The sequence below is a fragment of the Mustela erminea genome, chromosome 12 (genome assembly GCF_009829155.1).
Source record: "Mustela erminea isolate mMusErm1 chromosome 12, mMusErm1.Pri, whole genome shotgun sequence".
In the NCBI taxonomy this organism is placed as follows: Eukaryota; Metazoa; Chordata; class Mammalia; order Carnivora; family Mustelidae; genus Mustela; species Mustela erminea.
This window is the reverse complement of record NC_045625.1, coordinates 30708571-30725562: the sequence shown is the minus strand read 5'-3', so window position 1 is coordinate 30725562 and position 16992 is coordinate 30708571. Positions and strand designations below refer to the sequence as shown.

The 16992-nt window shown below is 39.8% G+C and overlaps 2 protein-coding genes across 9 annotated transcripts in view; one reads left to right on the top strand and one right to left on the bottom strand.

Annotated features, from left to right (window-relative positions):
• The window catches only part of INVS (inversin), a 166135-nt gene extending 160225 nt beyond the window's left edge, over positions 1 to 5910 (top strand). For both annotated transcript variants that reach the window (XM_032307961.1, XM_032307962.1), the window contains 3 exons: positions 952 to 1181; positions 1916 to 1990; positions 5088 to 5910. In XM_032307961.1, coding sequence (XP_032163852.1) covers positions 952 to 1181; positions 1916 to 1990; positions 5088 to 5194 — 412 coding nt within the window. In that variant the 3' untranslated portion in view covers positions 5195 to 5910. The remainder of the gene's footprint in view (positions 1 to 951; positions 1182 to 1915; positions 1991 to 5087) is intronic.
• A 1696-nt stretch (positions 5911 to 7606) lies between these two features.
• The window catches only part of TEX10 (testis expressed 10), a 67620-nt gene continuing 58234 nt past the window's right edge, over positions 7607 to 16992 (bottom strand). For 3 of the 7 annotated variants that reach the window (XM_032307311.1, XM_032307309.1, XM_032307310.1), the window contains 3 exons: positions 16067 to 16248; positions 9052 to 9262; positions 7607 to 7828 (listed from right to left, as the gene is read on the bottom strand). In XM_032307311.1, coding sequence (XP_032163202.1) covers positions 7715 to 7828; positions 9052 to 9262; positions 16067 to 16248 — 507 coding nt within the window. In that variant the 3' untranslated portion in view covers positions 7607 to 7714. Of the gene's footprint in view, positions 7829 to 9051; positions 9263 to 16066; positions 16249 to 16992 lie in introns of those variants that run through there. The other 4 variants (XM_032307314.1, XM_032307313.1, XM_032307312.1 and 1 more) reach the window with 3 other exon arrangements.

Here is a 16992-nt window from a genome sequence, read left to right as displayed (position 1 = left end):
AATGCTGGGGGAGCTGGATTCCACCATGGGTTCTCTTTTCCCATTTGAGGAACCATACAAAGGCTCAAGGCAGACATTTTGTCATGGTGCTACACCAGCCTGGTGTGCATTCTACTGTGTAGTGCAGTCAGCATGTAGGTGTTCCTCATATGCGAATGCAGTATTATCTGGTCTCTGTGATGCAAAGGGCTGCAACCTCACTCCCATATTCTAGCACTTTCTCAATAGTGTCTTATCTGTGAATAGTTAATTGTTCTTTTAAGGGGAAGCCAAGTCCAGAACAACCTATGTTGCCATCTTGGTAACATCCCATCTACTCAGCCTTTACCAGACTCTTCATGCCTGCCTCATGGATTTATTTTTGGCTTAATCATAAGGAAAATGCCTGATATATAACAGACTCTGAATAAATGTTGGCTCCTTCCACAGTGTAATGTAGCATTCCATTTTTCCTTCACCAAATACACAGTGCTTTAAATACATCTCATTACTAATTTTCTGGCACATATACCCACACCTCTGCTTATGCCAGTTCTGCTGCCCGGAGTATCCTTCTCTGCCTGCTAAGCTCCTACGCATCCTTTAAAACCCAGCACGAACACCAGCCTTATAAAGCCTTATCAGACCACCACCAATTTTCAGTCCCCACATTGTCCCATGCCATCTAGCTCCTCATTCTTGCACAGTACTTCTCATACTGCATTTATGTGTTTAGACATTGGCTTGCCTGACCCTAAAGGCAGACTCAACTGATTCCTAGTTCAGGAAGTGTCTGATTAAAAAAACAAAACAAACAAACAAAAAAACCACTAAACATACTGCCGCTGTAAAGCAGAAATGGGAGCTTAAAATGAATCTCCCAGTTCATCAAGTACTATTCCTATAGCTTCCAGGAAACATGTTTCACAGTACTATGATCGTAAAGCCTTTCTCGTCTTCTGACCCCACCAGCTACCAGCTTAGGAAGCACCTGTCTCACCTTCTGCATATGAAGGAGCTTGGAGCCAGAGATGTGGACAGATGGAACCGAGAGTGCCTGGCATTGTTGCTTCAAATTTGGAGGAAAGAACTGGAACTAACCTCCCCAAAGAACACTGCAGTAACCAGGACCACCAAGAGTTCATCCAAGGGCAGCTCAGGCACAAAGTCCACTAGACACTCAGTACTCAAGCAAATCTACGGTAATTGTCCTTTGGGCACTCTGTAGTTGACAAGCATCCCCAGAGTGTTACATCAGTATCCAAAATGGAATTTAATTACAATGAGCAAACCTCCTTTCAGGTAGGAATTTTATTATTCTATTTCCAGGCACCAAAAGAATCCTCAGCATCCACATTTAATGCCTCCAGCAGCTCTGGGTCAGAATTGGTTTCATTATGCATTCTACCATTTCAACCCAGAGAGCCTTCTGGCCAAAACGTCTTCTGCTGGCCTTCATTACTAAATGCCTCATCCTTTAAACCCCTCAAGACCACTGCTTGTGTCTTCCCATTACCCATCTGGAGGGCTTCAGGAGCAGGAAGACCCTGTCTGCCTCACTTTGACCTTAGGGTTGCCCTTCTGTGGGAATGCCCCAGACACATGCACTACAGTAAATACTTGTTCAGCAGATGAGCTGCTTTAAATGGAAACATTTTCAGCTCTGAAAAAAGGCCATCCAAATAAACCCAGCAGACACAAGTCTGGCTAGCTCCCCAAAAGAAAAACGTTGAGCCAAGGCACCTTTAGAAATAGACTTGCAGCCCAGGCAGCAAAACTTCAGAACTTTACCCTTGGCCTACATGGTATTTCCACACCATACCTAATTTATCTTGGCAGATACCAACAAGCTCAAGCCTTTACCTCAATGAGGAATTTAGAACTTGGTTAGGCTACAGCTGTCATGTCAGAAATGGTCATTGTTGGTTGATTTCAGGTTGTTCTCAAGAAGGAAAAGTACCTCATCCCACAAGATCTTCCAGAGCTCATCCTGTGCTGCGTCTCAATTCAGGTAAGGAAGCCAATGCACTGGCAAAACAGACTGCAGAGATATGGGGGAAGAATTTGCCATGTTTCATCCCCAAAGGTGGAAGATATCACAAGAGAGACTGCCAGGGATTTCCAGTGGTCATTTGATTTGAGCTGTGCATACCTTTCATTTCCCTTTAGGAATTATTACTGCATCAACGTATCTCCACAAGAGGCAAGTCATTGTTAACATTACCTCCAGTAGAGACAACTGACGACAAATGGTACCTATTACTGATCACTTTTACATATTTGTTCACACAAAGAAGGAAGTGAAAACACTGTCTTTCTTCAAATAAGACCTTGGGGAATTCTTGCTCCATACTGGTTTTACATTAAGATTCTTCATCTCCTTCTCAAAGTTGAGAAGTTCTGTTACCACAAATTCTGGCTTTTGCCTTTCATGACACTGTGAGGAGGACATTTAATATTTAATAACCTGTCCTGCTCTGGCTTTACTCATACAGAAGCTCAGGGAACTTTCTTTTCAGGTATAAGACAAGAGTGTTTTACTCAGAGCCCCCTTCATTCACACCAGCATTAAATTTGGGTGATAAGTTCAGTGCTGTCAGCAGTTAATGTCAGATCCAGTGTTGCTCATGGGTGGCTATGGCAACACAGTCCCCCCACCCTTGCCGATCTAGTCATCCTGCAGAACAGAGTGCAGCTGGGAAGGTGAACAATGACTGTCAGCATGAACTTTAACATTCATTTAGTTTTTGATGGGGAGAAAACCTGGATGTGGGGGTAGAGTCATTACTGCCCAATCTTTAATAAGAGTTGGGCAACTCATATAATAGAGGCAGGCTGATCAGGGAGTAGTGGGTAGGGCAGTAAGAACTGAAGCTGATTCCTTAGAAAGTTCCCATGTAAAAAAGAAAACTTTTGTTATACCTGAATGAACTGAAAATTAGTTTCAAAAACAATGGTCAAATAGAACCACCAGAGAAGCAGCATTTAGATAATCAGAGCATTTTGTACTTAGTCCTGGATTTTTCTCTTGAGACAATCAGAAATCTTAAAAATGAAGAAGGGCTTTAGAAGCACAAAAGGTTTTTTACATAAAGGGCAGAATAAATAAATTCAAATACTTAGTGGTTTCTTGGGATTTCACATAAATAGCTTGTTTGTCCTACATACGTAATTCTGACTGGCTTGGAAATAGACAAGCACTGAAGAAAATCTTTTCCTAAACCTAAACTTGGGGGAACAAAAGGTTTTGTTAGGTCCACCCATTCACATTAAGCATTAAACAGTGAATCAGGCTGTCAGGGCTAACTAGTTTAGCTGGAACCAGTATGTGTTTTATACAGAAAACATGTCTATAAATAATTTCCACGGAAATAGGCACACAATTTTCTGCAGTGTAGTATCACAGATGCCAAACTGAACCAAGAAGAGAACATTAATTTTGGTCTTCTCCATAATAAAAGTTTTCATTCTTCTGCTTTGAGAATTCCATGGGATTAAGGATCTTCTGATTTGTTCACTGTCCTGTTCAGTTGAAGAAAATCATCTGGCACATAGTAAGTGCTCCAATATTTGACTGAAGGCTTTAGTAGTGCCTTTACCTCTTTAAAGAGGAAGCAGAAAGGCAGCTGGATATCACAAAGTATATATATATATAGCCTCCTTGGACTGTTTCTCCACATGCATTTGGGAGACTCCACATCCACAATCCGTGTTCTCTCCAGTCCTTCAATAGTAACCCCTGCAAACCACCTAAACATAGCAGCATAAGACCACTTATGTATGTATATAAAAATATATATAATCGGGGTGCCTGGGTGGCTCGGTGGGTTAAGCCTCTGCCTTCGGCTCAGGTCATGATCTCAGGGTCCTGGGATTGAGCCCTGCATCGGGCTCTCTGCTCAGCAGGGAGCCTGCTCCCCCCGCCCCCGCCTGCCACTCTGTCTACTTGTGATTTTTCTGTTAAATAAATAGATAAATAAATAAATATCTGTTAAATAAAGCCTTTAAAATATATATAAATATATATATATATATATATATATATATATATATATATAAAACCTTTAAAAAATACATACATATATATATATATATATATATAAATTTGGGGGCCCATCTTTTTTTTTTTTTTAAAGATTTTATTTATTTACTTGACAGATCATAAGTAGGCAGAGAGGCAGGCAGAGAGAGAGGAGGAAGCCGGCTCCCTGCCGAGCAGAGAGCCCGATGTGGGGCTCAATCCCAGGACCCTGGGATCATGACCTGGCAGGCCCATCTTTTTAAATACAAAAGAACTACCTTTAAAAAAATCCACTACAATGAATGGAATAGCCATGGCTCAAGTGATTACTGGTAATAACTCCCTTGTATGAATGCAGAATTCCTGCCCACCTATAGAAGGCTATGCAAGTAACTCAAGACTTGATACAAAAGGCAGCCGAAAACAGAGTTCCAGATCAACATTTCACTGTAAAAGAACTTTAAGTAACAGTAATAAAACCAGGAGAGAAATAATAAGACATGTTTGTAACTTTAACTACTCCCCTTTCATATTTGCTGCTTTGTTCCACAAAAAGTTAGGATCAACAGATAGCAATATGACCTAAACAAGTTCTCGTAACCATCTGGCCTTGGCATCCTCATTTATCAAAAGAGAAGGTTTTTACATCACAGTTTTCCAACTGTGGCGCCCCACTTCAAGATTATATGCCTATCAGACTATCATCCTTAAAGATAGAGCTTTCAACAAACCTATTTTCTACAATGGATTCTATAGCCAACTCTGTGGCCTGTGGAAAGTTAAGCTATGTAAGTATATATGTAGGTTTGTGGTATTTTATGTTGAAAGCAGAGAAAGCTATACCAATTATTGCAGACAGACTGAAGACCTAGGTCCCAGTCACAGCACAAGCACCTGACCCCTTTAGGTTAAGAGATGTCCTATTATCTTGGAGAATGAGGGAAAATGCAAGGCTAGTAAGTCATCCTGTTTCTATGACAAACTGGCCATCACCTTACTAGCCCCATGGATAGTCCATACCTAAATCCTTCTTCCTCAGTACTAAATTTAATAACCTGATTATCTCTCTGGTATTTGCTTTTAACAGTGAGCAACTTGCAGTGTATACACCTCCTTGAGAACAGTGGAAGATCAAAGAATTTTTCTTATAACCTACAACCAGCTACTCAATCAAAAACCAAAACAAAGCTCTGACCATCTCTGGAGGAAGAATGTGCCTGGGGTAGCTGGAATAGCTAGTGCAGAGTTCTAATTCTCTGCTGATTCATCTTTTACATCTTGAGACAACTTTAATCCTCACGCCTAAAGCCTTAGTGGCCTGAAAATGTGGTAACAACTAAGTGACCGTGTCTGAATGTTCTCTGTTCTTCTACCGCACTGTTTTGTACACTTAGCCTGTGCTACAAGGACCATGGTACACTGTGCCAAAGCTTCCTGGCTGTCTACCTTCACTTCAGTCAGTACAGCTGTAAAGCAGAACTTATAATTAACAGTAAAATCTAAGTAAAACTCAGAACATGAGCACGAACATGAGATTTCTGCCAGCCAGCTGGTGCAGGCCTGGGTTTTTGGCTCTGGTAAAGAACTAGATGAGATGGGTGGTTAGGAGCCTGTCCTACAGCACCCATCTTCTTCATTTCACTTTCTCTCCAATCAAATCTTATTCCAACATTATCATTTTTAAATTTTAGAGCAGAATCATGACCCAGCATTTGCATTTAAAAATTAAGACAAGGGGCACCTGGGTGAGTCAGTAAAACATCTGCCTTTGGCTCAGGTCACGATCCCCTGGAGCTGTACGAGGCTCACCACTCACTGGGGAATCTGCTGGATATTCTCTCCCTTTCCTTCATAACCCTCCCCTCCCTTGCCCTACCCACCCCACCCCAAACACACACATGCTCTCTCATTTTCTCTCTCTTTCACTCTAAAATAAATCAATCTTGGGGCACCTGGGTGGCTCAATCAGTTAAGCATCTGCCTTTTGCTCAATCTCCAGGTCCTGGGATCGGGCCCCTAATGAGGCTCCCTGCTCAGCAGGGAGTCTACCTGTCTCTCTCCTGCTCTCCATTTGTCTCTATCAAATAAATAAAAGCTTAAGAAAAAAAAAATTGGCAGCACCTGGGTGGCTCAGTGGGTTAAGCCTCTGCCTTCGGCTCAGGTCAAGGTCTCAGGGTCCTGGGATCGAGCCCTGCATCGGGCTCTCTGCTCAGCAGGGAGCCTGCTTCCCCCTCTCTCTTTGCCTGCCTCTCTGCCTACTTGTGTTCTCTCTCTCTGTCAAATAAATAAAATCTTAAAAAAAAAAAATCCTAAGACAATAACAGGCCCTCTGTTGATCCCTTACATTTTATAGTTCCCATGTTAGCCTCTGAAGGCCTCAGGTTGCTGCTGTGTCCTATGAACAGCAGTCTCACTTGCTGAGCACCAGCAGCAGTACCCCAGCACTGAGAAATCAACTGGGGAGGTTTACAGACCAGACTATTTACGTATAAGGTATTAATTCAGGCCTTTTCTGCCTGACCTGTATAGATAAGCAATCTTGTCAAAATGTCATTCCTACTGGCAAGGAAAACAATCCTAACTAAAACTATATGCATTCTAAAAACATCTGGCATAAATACAATCCAGTGATCACAGGCTTTTTCACATTTTTAAGAGCAAAGTTACAATAGGAATATAGACAGAAGGCCTAAACAGTGACAGGCTCAAATATTTCTAGAACCACTTTCATTTTCTGAAAATTACTGCCACCTGTCCTGACAGTAAGAGATAAGCAATAAAGTGTTAACTGTAGCAAACTGTAAAAAATTAAGGTAATTATTTCATAATCATGAAAATAATGAATACAGGTGACCACTGAGCAGCCAGGTTTGTATGGATCCACTGAAGATGGTTTTTCAATAAAAACATAGTATTGATAAATACAGCTGTGTGGTACTGCAAATGTGTTCTTTTTCTCTAGCTTGCTTTAAGAATTAGGTATCTAACACCAAAAAACATGGGTAAACTGATTATCAATAAGGCTTCTGGTCAACAGTATGCTATTAGTAATAAAGGTCTGGGGGAATCAAATGTTATACACAGATTTTTTGACTGGGGGGAGGGTGTCAGAATCCCCTAAATCTCCAATATTGTACAAGGGTCAATATAAATTGCTATATATAGCTTCTAAAAGACCATTAGCGGAAAGTACTTTTGAAAGAATTAACTTGATCAAAACAAGCTCCAGTTAGGTATAGAAGAACCCCAAACAACTGTAGCACTATCTTAAAATCTTGCTCCTGCAGAGGGGAGAGAAAACTGCTGTATATAATAGGACTCCATAGTCAGAAGCTGAATGTCATGATGGAGAAGGGCAACTATTCCCAAATAAAAAACTGGTTTCTGTTGCTGTCGGAATGAACCGGAGGTGAGACCACACAAAGAGACTCTGCTACTTTCTCGATAAATAATAGAAGATACTATATTATCACTGTATATTTTGTAAATATTTAGTTCCTATGAAATGCAAAATACACTAACCACCTGTAAGCAAGTATAATGTACTAGTCCAAAAAGCCAGCCTGCGTTATTTTCCTACCTTAGAACAAAGGAAGGTTCATAAACTTCTTTAAAAGTTCAACTTTAATGACAAACATTACATCAGTCTCTCTTTAAAATTAGATGTGAATAAACAGTTTCAAACAGGAGGTACCACGATGTCTCTTACTGTACTCAATACACTGTACTCAGTGCACTGGGACCCTGGGGATGCCCAGTGATATATACATTGAAGCAATAATGCAAGTCTGTGAGCCACTGTTCCTGAATACCTCCACTCTTCAAGGTCTGCAAAGAAAAACAAGAGGAATTTGAGAATTGTATCAAAACTGTTATGCTACCTGACAGTATTTTACAAACCCAACAAGACTTCCAAACCACTGCAATATCATCTTCCATCTATCAATCACCACAGGAAATCTTACTGGAAATGGAGATTTGTTAATTGGGCATTACCACTGGCAGTGAAAATTCCTAGTTACACTCCCAAATACAAGCAGTACTACCAGTTTCTAGTTTCATCTGTTCCCTCTCAAATACTAGGAACTAATGAAATTTCACCATCAACCATCCCTACACTCTGGACTTCCTCACAATCTTTGCACTAAGATCAACTGAGAATAATTCTACAAGGCCAAGTGATAGTTTCTGTCATTCTCTTCCTTATAGAGGTAAGCTGATTCTGCAACCTCAGAATAATCCAAATTCTTGACTTTTCTTCCCTTCTATTTCTGAATGGCGCCTCTTCCATTACTTCCAGAGGCTGCTGAGAAAATTCAGAACAAGAACCTCTTACATGTATCTAGTTAAGTTCTATTACTCTGAAGTATTACACCTAACAACTAATAAAGCTCCAAATACCTACATAAGAAACCTCTTAACTCTTCCAAACCAAACCACTATAGGAATCCTAGAGATGCCCCTGCAAAACAGAACCAACCACTAGACAAGACTGAAACCTGCAACTTCTTAACTTTCTCTTATTCTCCAGTGAACTAAGTGACTAGAAATTGGTTATAGAGTATTCCTGGTAAATAATTTTTTTAATGACAGCTGACATTTGTTGAGAACTTAGTATCTGTTACACTAAAAACTGAGTAATCTCATTTTATGGTTACCAAAACTCAATTAAGTTGCTATTCTTACAGCAAAGTAAAACAACGGACAGGTTTAAAAACGATACCAAACTACCACAGTTCATCATGAGAGTCTGTATCAGACTCCTGGTAGGAGTGACTCTGATGCCTGTACTTCTTCTAAGTTGCTTGCCATCTGGTTTCAATATGACTGCTTTATGGCTTTTATTATGGACTTTGGATCAAAGACCTCCCCTGGTTAAGTGGCAGATGCTAGTGTTCAGGGAAAGCCTTGGAAAATCACTATGGTGGGCTTACTTCCAAGAGTCAGTCAATGTACACAGGGGACCTAACCTCCCAAGAGCAACAGCCCCATTCCCTGCGAGGAATCCCTTTTTCTAGTAATAGTACAAAGCCCTGTTTCACACTTCTTACCGTGATATTCTTGATGATCTGCTGCACCAAGATGGCGTTGGTTAACATATGAGTCCTGAGGGGTGCGTGCTGAAGCAGCAGGCGAAGCAGCTGGCCCACAACAGGCAGCTCCTCAGGCCCAGCTCTGTTCACCCGCAGGCTCTGCAGCATCAACCTGAGGACTCGAGGCAGGAGAGCCAAGATGGAAACACAGACCCCCCACAGTTTGTCCCTACAACAAAAGACAAAAATGAGTCAGAGAGCCAACACACATAGAAAGAGTACCCTTTCTGTATTTCCTAAAACTGAAAAATGTCCTTTTTAAAAAACGTGGTGTTCTCTGATAAAACTCTACAAATCAGAACTAATAACTAGGTTTCATCAGAGCTAAGTTTAAGCAAATCCAATAAAGAACCAGGTGCTCTCCCCAATTTAATGAGTTCTAGGAAGGCTAAGAAATCAGCACTTTCCTGGGCTTAACAGGACATTCTTGAAGCCCTGGTGATCATGTAACACAGAATTAGCCAAGGAACAGAATAATCTATATATGCATACTATTCTCTACAACTGAACATTATTCAAGTATTACACAACATCAAAAATCAAGAGTAAGACTGTCACACTGATAAAAAGAAAAAAATGGGATGCCTGGCTCAGTCAGTACAGCATGTGACCCTTGATCTCAGGGTCTTGTCTTTGAGCCCCATGTTGGGGGTAGAGTTTACTTGAAAAAAGAATAGAGGCACTTAGGTGGCTCAGCTGGTTAAGTGGTTTCAGTTCAGGCCATGATCTCAGAGCTGTGCAACAGAGCCCCTCACTGGTCTCCATACTCAGCTCTCAAAGTCTGACTGAAATTCTTTCCCCCTCCCCTTCCCACTGCTCTCTCACATGCTCTCTCTCTAAAATAAATAAGATCTTAAAAAAAAAAAAAAAAAAAAACACATAAAACAACAAAACTTCATGAAACTCTATGCCTGTGACCTGAATTCTGAGCTGCTTCAATATTTTGAAGAGGACAGATTTGTGGAGAAAGTTGTGCTCACAAGGAACCAAAATGGATTGCAGAAAGTAGCCAATTAGGGAACTATTACTGTATTACCAGGTCATGAAAGGCCAGAAATAATAAATCCAAATTTTAGTATGCATCATTCTCTTGGTATTTTTATACAGCAGGAACAAAAATGTTTTATGATAAAGGTTAAGTGGACTTGCAGCTAGCCTAACCACAATCCCGAAGTGTCAATTAAATGGAGCAATGAAGAGTCCACTGGCTAGCCGCTAAAAGCCCTGACCTTAGTCTGTTAGAGATTCTGTATCAAGAGTGCATAATCCGGGGCACCTGGGTGGCTCAGTGGGTTAAGTCTCTGCCTTCAGCTCAGGTCAGGAACTCCCGGTCCTGGGATCGAGCCCCACATCGGGCTCTCTGCTCAGTGGGGAGCCTGCTTCCTCCTCTCTCTCTCTGTCTGCCTCTCTGCCTACTTGTGATGTCTCTCTGTCAAATAGATAAATAAAAAAATCTTAAAAAAAAAAAAAAAGAGTGCATAATCCTCCTAGTCCCGAAATCCTTCAGAGAATCTGACTACCTCCAGATGTAGAAGCTGCCGTCCTTTCACAATTTGATCAACCTCCCCAACTTCATATACAGCAACTGCATCAAAGGTGGATACTGAATCCATTCTCAGCCAACCAGACCCTCTTTTTGGAGACGTCATTCACCCTGTTGACTCATGCATAGCCAGGTTAGTAGAGCCACATGCAAGGAGAAAAAAGCCAGATTGCAGACACAGCTAATAAGGAGGCAAAGGCACAGAGATAAAGACTACACAATCTAGAAGAAAATATAGAGAGAACTACTTTGGCTCCTAGGGAGTTTCAGTTCCTGCTTCCCCAATTCCTAGCCCTTGGGTTTTCTAAGTTACCCCTGTAATGGTCCAATATTCATTTTCTATTTTAACTTGAGTGGATTTCAAGTAATTGCTGACCAAAACTATGCTAAAAGGGCTCAGGAAGGGTGCCTGGGTGGCTCAGTGGGTTAAAGCCTCTGCCTTTGGCTCAGGTCATGATCTTGGGATCCAGAGATCGAGTCCCACATTGGGCTCTCTGCTCAAGAGGGAGCCTGTTTCCTTCTCTCTCTGCCTACTTGGGATCTCTCTCTCTGTCAAATAAATAGAATCTTAAAAAAAAAAAAAAAGCTCATAAATTCTACACAATACTAAATATAAGTGGAATGGATCAATAAAGTTTAAAACCCCACCTTAAAATACACAATTTAAAATTGTCAAGCCAAAAAGAAATACAAGAGACCTGGATACCACAGGCAATAGAAGAAATACTGTATGAACAGCCATTCCTAGGGTTTTCTAAGAGTTGTCATGAGTGTACTCATTCTAAGTGTATGCATGCTAAAGTGTTTAAAGGGCAGAACTGGGGGTCACCTGGGTGGCTCAGTCAGTTAGGTGTCTGCCTTCAGCTCAGGTCATGATCTCAGGGTACTGGAATGGAGCCCTGCGGCCAGCTTCCTGCTCAAGGAGGAGTCTGCTTCTCCTTCTCCCTCTGGCCCTCCCCCCACCACACTCCTGCTCTCTCTTGTGCATACATGCACTCTCAAATAAATAAAATCTTTAAAAAAAAAAAAAAAAACCAAACGGGGACCAGTGAAATTAAGGTTTCAGAACTCAAAACCATAGTTCTAAAAACCATTCTCAAGAAACTAATGAAAGTTCAGTATTTTGTATACAATTTTAAGGAGTTCAGGTAAATTCATAAACTTCTGACATATTCTAAATAGGTAACAGCAGCCTCCCCAACCTTCTACTCCAAACACAGAGAAATACAGATAAGATACTTAAAAAAAAAAAAAAAAAAAAAAAACAGCCAAATTTAAAAGCCAGAATGGGTGAAATCTCTAGGTGCCAGAAACCATTACAGAAGTCATATAAAGAGAACCCAACAGAGGTACAGAACTGGATATGGGATTTTAGGGCTGGGTTTTCAATAGCTAAGTGTTGGAAGCTGAGACTTCAGGCCCTAGGTGTGGGAGGCAGGAAGCTAGAACTGGGCTCCATGTATATAGCTGGAAGGCAGGACAATGCACATGTAAAACTCACCCACAGGGAGGTCTCCATACTCTGCACCAAACGCTCATAAGATCAACTCAGAGAAAAAGTATACAATCCAAAACAGGAGTTTGTTCAACCCCATGAAAAAATTTCCAGAGCTACACCTGCTTCCCTACATAAGGGAGAATTCAAACGCCAGAGAATAAAAAGAAAAAACAGAACTGACAGGAACTTTAAAGTAATACCAATATATCATGGGAAAAAAAAAGAATGACAATAAGTCAAGTAAAAACCCACAACAGAGCAAAGAAAAGAAAATAATAGGGCTGATGAAATTAAAACTCGATGGAGTTAAATAAAACATACAACAAAGTGGAAAATGTTTCAGAGGTAGAAGACAGATTGAGAGGCTCCCTTCATTTAGAAGAGAAAAAACAGGGGAGGTAACAGAAATGATAAGAGCACTCCCAGACCTGAAGGAAAAACACCCAGACTTCAGATCGAAGAGTACACTAAGTCTCAAGAGGCAGGTAACAACAAACCCACATGAGGACACACTTTTATCTGCAAAACCACAAAAGTTAAGGAGAAAACATTAAAACTGCAGAGAACAGATTACTACCTAGAACCAAGAGGGCTCAGTGACAACAGATTTTTCATTACTAACAATTAGTCCAGAAGATGACGAGAGTTTCTTCAAAGTCCAGTGGCCATGGTTTTTAACAACTCAAACTGACTGGTCAGGCCTGATGTTTCGGCCAGCTCTTGTGAAATCAAAGCGTCCTAGTAATTTGACTGGCATTCTCATTATTTATAACCTTACAAACACCTTCTCTGGGAAGAAAGAGTAGCCCAAAAGGGAATTTAAGCACCTAAGATTCTGGCTGGCAACACATCTTTTGTGACTAAATAATGTTACCCCAAGAGAGGCAGAGAGTTCTGGAAACACCAACTGTTTAAATATCTAGCATGAAACATTTAAAACTAGGCATTTTAAACAGATAAAAAATATTTCATACACTGAACTTTGTTCCATCCAGCCACAGAAAGTCCTAAGTGGGATGTTTCTCCATAAGAAATTATAAAAGATCTTTAAAAGTTCTCATCAAAGTATTCAATAAAGGGGCTATTTCAATGACAGGAAATAACAAATAGCAACATACACACATTTCATAAATTATAAAATTTTTTGAACCCTAAGAAGTTCCTTGGGATTTATAAAGCCTGTTCTTGACCTATCAGACCTAAAGTCTAATGATATGTAAGAAAATCATCATCGAATCTGTATTTATGTATAAATTTTAGAATCTAAAGTAAAGTCCATTTTAAACACTCACACTTCGCAAAAAAAAAAAAAAAAAATTGTCTGTTGACAGTAAAATGGGTTAATTTATTGTACATTCCTGTAACAAAATACTATAGAGGAGGTATACTGGATAAAGCACAGCCAATCATAGTCACAGGCAGTTATTTATAAACAGTGATACTGAAAGAGCCACACCCAGTCATTTACATGTTCTCTGTTGCAGCTTTCCTACTGCCACAGCTGTGTTGAATAATTCTGACTGACAAGAAACTAACTAAACTACTATCCAACTAAAACCTAAAGTACTATCCAACTCTTTTTATTTTTAACTTTTTTTTTTTTTTAATTTGTTTGACAGGCAGAGATCACAAGTAGGTGGAGAGGCAGGAAGCCGGCTCCCTGCTGAGCAGAGAGCCTGATGTGGGGCTCGATCCCAGGACCCTGGGATCATGACCTGAGCTGAAGGCAGAGGCTTTAACACACTGAGCCACCCAGGCGCCCCATCCGACTCTTTAGAAAAAGAAGATTGCTTAAGCCCTGATACAGAGAAAAAAGAAATGAAGTAGATTTCTGAATCAACATGAATGACTCACAAATGGTATCAAATCACAAAAAATAAGAGCAAAAATTGGTTTATAAACACACATGTAATTTTTAATAAAAAGGCAAGGAAATGATTAACACATATTAAAAACAAACCACAGGCTCAAAATGGCATCACTTAAGTGAAAGCCCCAAGTCAGCAAACCAAGACTAACCTAACTGCAGTTTTAACCCCTTAGAAACCTAACCTTTAACTAGTTAACATGGGAACCTCTGGTCAACATGAGGAAAAATTCCTTATAGACTCCTTCCATTCCCCTTGGGAGGACCACCCTGCCTAAACGATGGATTCTTTGCTAGTAATTTCCTTTTTCCCACTCTCTGTCTACCTTAAAAAAACCTTTATGTAACCCTTGAGAGCTCCCCTCTCTACTTGCCAGATGGAATGCTGCCCAATTAATGAATCAATTAACGAAGCCAGTCAGATCTTTAAATTAATTTCCTAGGTTGAATTTTTGTTATTTAACACACAAAAATGATCTCTGGGGTGTGCAGGAGAGAAAGGTAACTATAGAGGGTACACTAAGTGTGTGTTGATGGTGTTGTATTTCTGAACCTGGAGACTGGTTAAACGGATATTCAATTTATACTTACTCTTTAAACTATATAAATGTTTCATACATATATATATGCATTTATTTTTATGATACGTAACAGTTAAAAAAATTAGAAAATATATCAAAATGTTAACAGGCAGAAATTATTTTCTTATACTGATATTAGATATTTTAGAAATTTGTATTTCTATAAAGTCTAGACTTCTATAAAAAAATTTAACAGGCAGGGCGCGCGTGGGTGGCTCAGTGGGATAAGCCTCTGCCTTTGGCTCAGGTCGTGATCCCAGGGTCCTGGGATCGAGCCCCACATGGGGCTCTCTGCTCAGCAGGGAGCCTGCTTCCCCCCCCTTTCTTTCTGCCTGCCTCTCTGCCTACTTGTGATCTGTCAAATAAATAAATAAAATCTTAAAAAAAAAAAATTAACAGGCATACCAAGAACATAGAATACTTTTTTAATTTAACATTTAACATTTTAATGTTAAAATATTATGTTAGGGGCGCCTGGGTGGCTCAGTGGGTTAAGCCTCTGCCTTCAGCTCAGGTCATGATCCCAGGGTCCTGGGATCGAGCCCCGAATCCGGCTCTCTGCTCAACGGGGAGCCTGCTTTCCTCTCTCTCTCTCTGCCTGCTTGTGATCTCTGTCTGTCAAATGAATAAATCAATCTTTAAAAAAAATAAAATAGGGGCGCCTGGGTGGCTCAGTGGGTTAAAGCCTCTGCCTTCAGCCCAGGTCATGATCCCAGGGTCCTGGGATCGAGCCCCACATCGGGCTCTCTGCTCTGCGGAGAGCCTGCTTCCTCCTCTCTCTCTGCCTGCGTCTCTGCCTACTTGTGATCTCTGCCTGTCATAAATAAATAAATAAATAAATAAAATAAAATATTATGTTAATAATAATAATGTTAAAATAATTTAACATTTAATTTAACATGAGAATACTTTTTTAAATTAAAGTAAAATATTCCAAACTATGTTAGAAACTTTATCTGAAACTTTAGTCTGAAGAGCTATATATAATAGCTGCACTATGGAAGAGCTAAGGTAGTAACTAATACGAACTTGCATCTTAGAAAATTTTCCTTAAATCAAAGAATTTAAAAATTCTACTCTGGTTAGCTTTAACAAAGCCCAAAACAAAATGCAAAGGCTTATACTTATTTAATAAGTGCATTCTTCTAAAGGTTAGAATTTCTTTTCTTGCTAGACCTACAATAACATTAATAAGGAAAGCTCCCAAAAAACTTTATGCCATCTAGTTTTTCAAATTTGTAGCTTAAAAGAAAAAACAAAAACTAAAAATTCTCATCACAATACAATAGGAATTTTAAAAAGAACAAAGAAAATGGCAGTTAGGTTCACACAAGTTCTAAAAGAGAATTTAGGATATTTCCCAAATCTAATTTTCTTCCACTCTTTTTGTTTTAATTTTAAAAATTTTACGTTTTATTCTTATTTATTTGTTTGGAGAGGTAGGTATGAAAAAAATTAAAGTTGAAGAATACAAAAACTATTACCTCTTTCTTAGATGTTCTGCTTCTCCTTTCTCTAAAGTGAGCAGAAAATAAAGAAGACTGTAGCAACAAGAAGCCAGAAATGGCAGGAGAGTCTCACTAAGTACACACGTATGGTCCAGGAGCTTACAGATAACACCCAAAACACAGCCAGCTGTACTGTCAGGAATTACAGTCAACCCAACCTAGGCAGAGAAAAATGAGATTAATGACCTCCTTGGAACAATCCCTCTCTCTAGGATAAAATCAAACCCCATTAACTGGAGAGTTAGCCTAACATCACTTCTACTGAAAAACAGTACATACATAATACATGCCACCCGCCATACCTTAAAGTCCTGTTTTCCCTCAAGAGTTCGATTACTGCATTAAATAACTTTTAAAGCATGCCAACTCAAGAAATACTATTAACCTAGTCCACTGTCTCCCTTCCATGACAAAGTCTACTAAAATCTTCAAGACATTACAATTTCGGATGGTCAGAAATACCATCATTTGAAAGGATTATCTCATGCACCCTCCAAAAACTCTTGATACCAACAATCACATTTACTGATCTTTATTAGATTCTTCAGACTAGAAAACTCTTAATATCTGGCACCACCCCTACCCCAGGAAATTAGATGTACAAACCAGAGTTCATTTTACAATTAGCCTTACCCTGCCCCTTCATTTAGCTACTCATTCAGACATGATTAAGTAAAACACCCTGGAGTAAGACATCACTACACTGAACACTTGACTGATTCACTGCCCCAAAACCTCGATAAGGGACATCATGGTGTATGTATTCATCTGGACTCTACTGTAAATTTTCAGTAGGGTGTACTCTAACTTATAATTATTATGTATGCATGGTTTAAATCTCCTGGAAACTACTGTTGTGTCATCATTAAAGTCTACAGGCTCTGATCAGACTGTCTGAATAC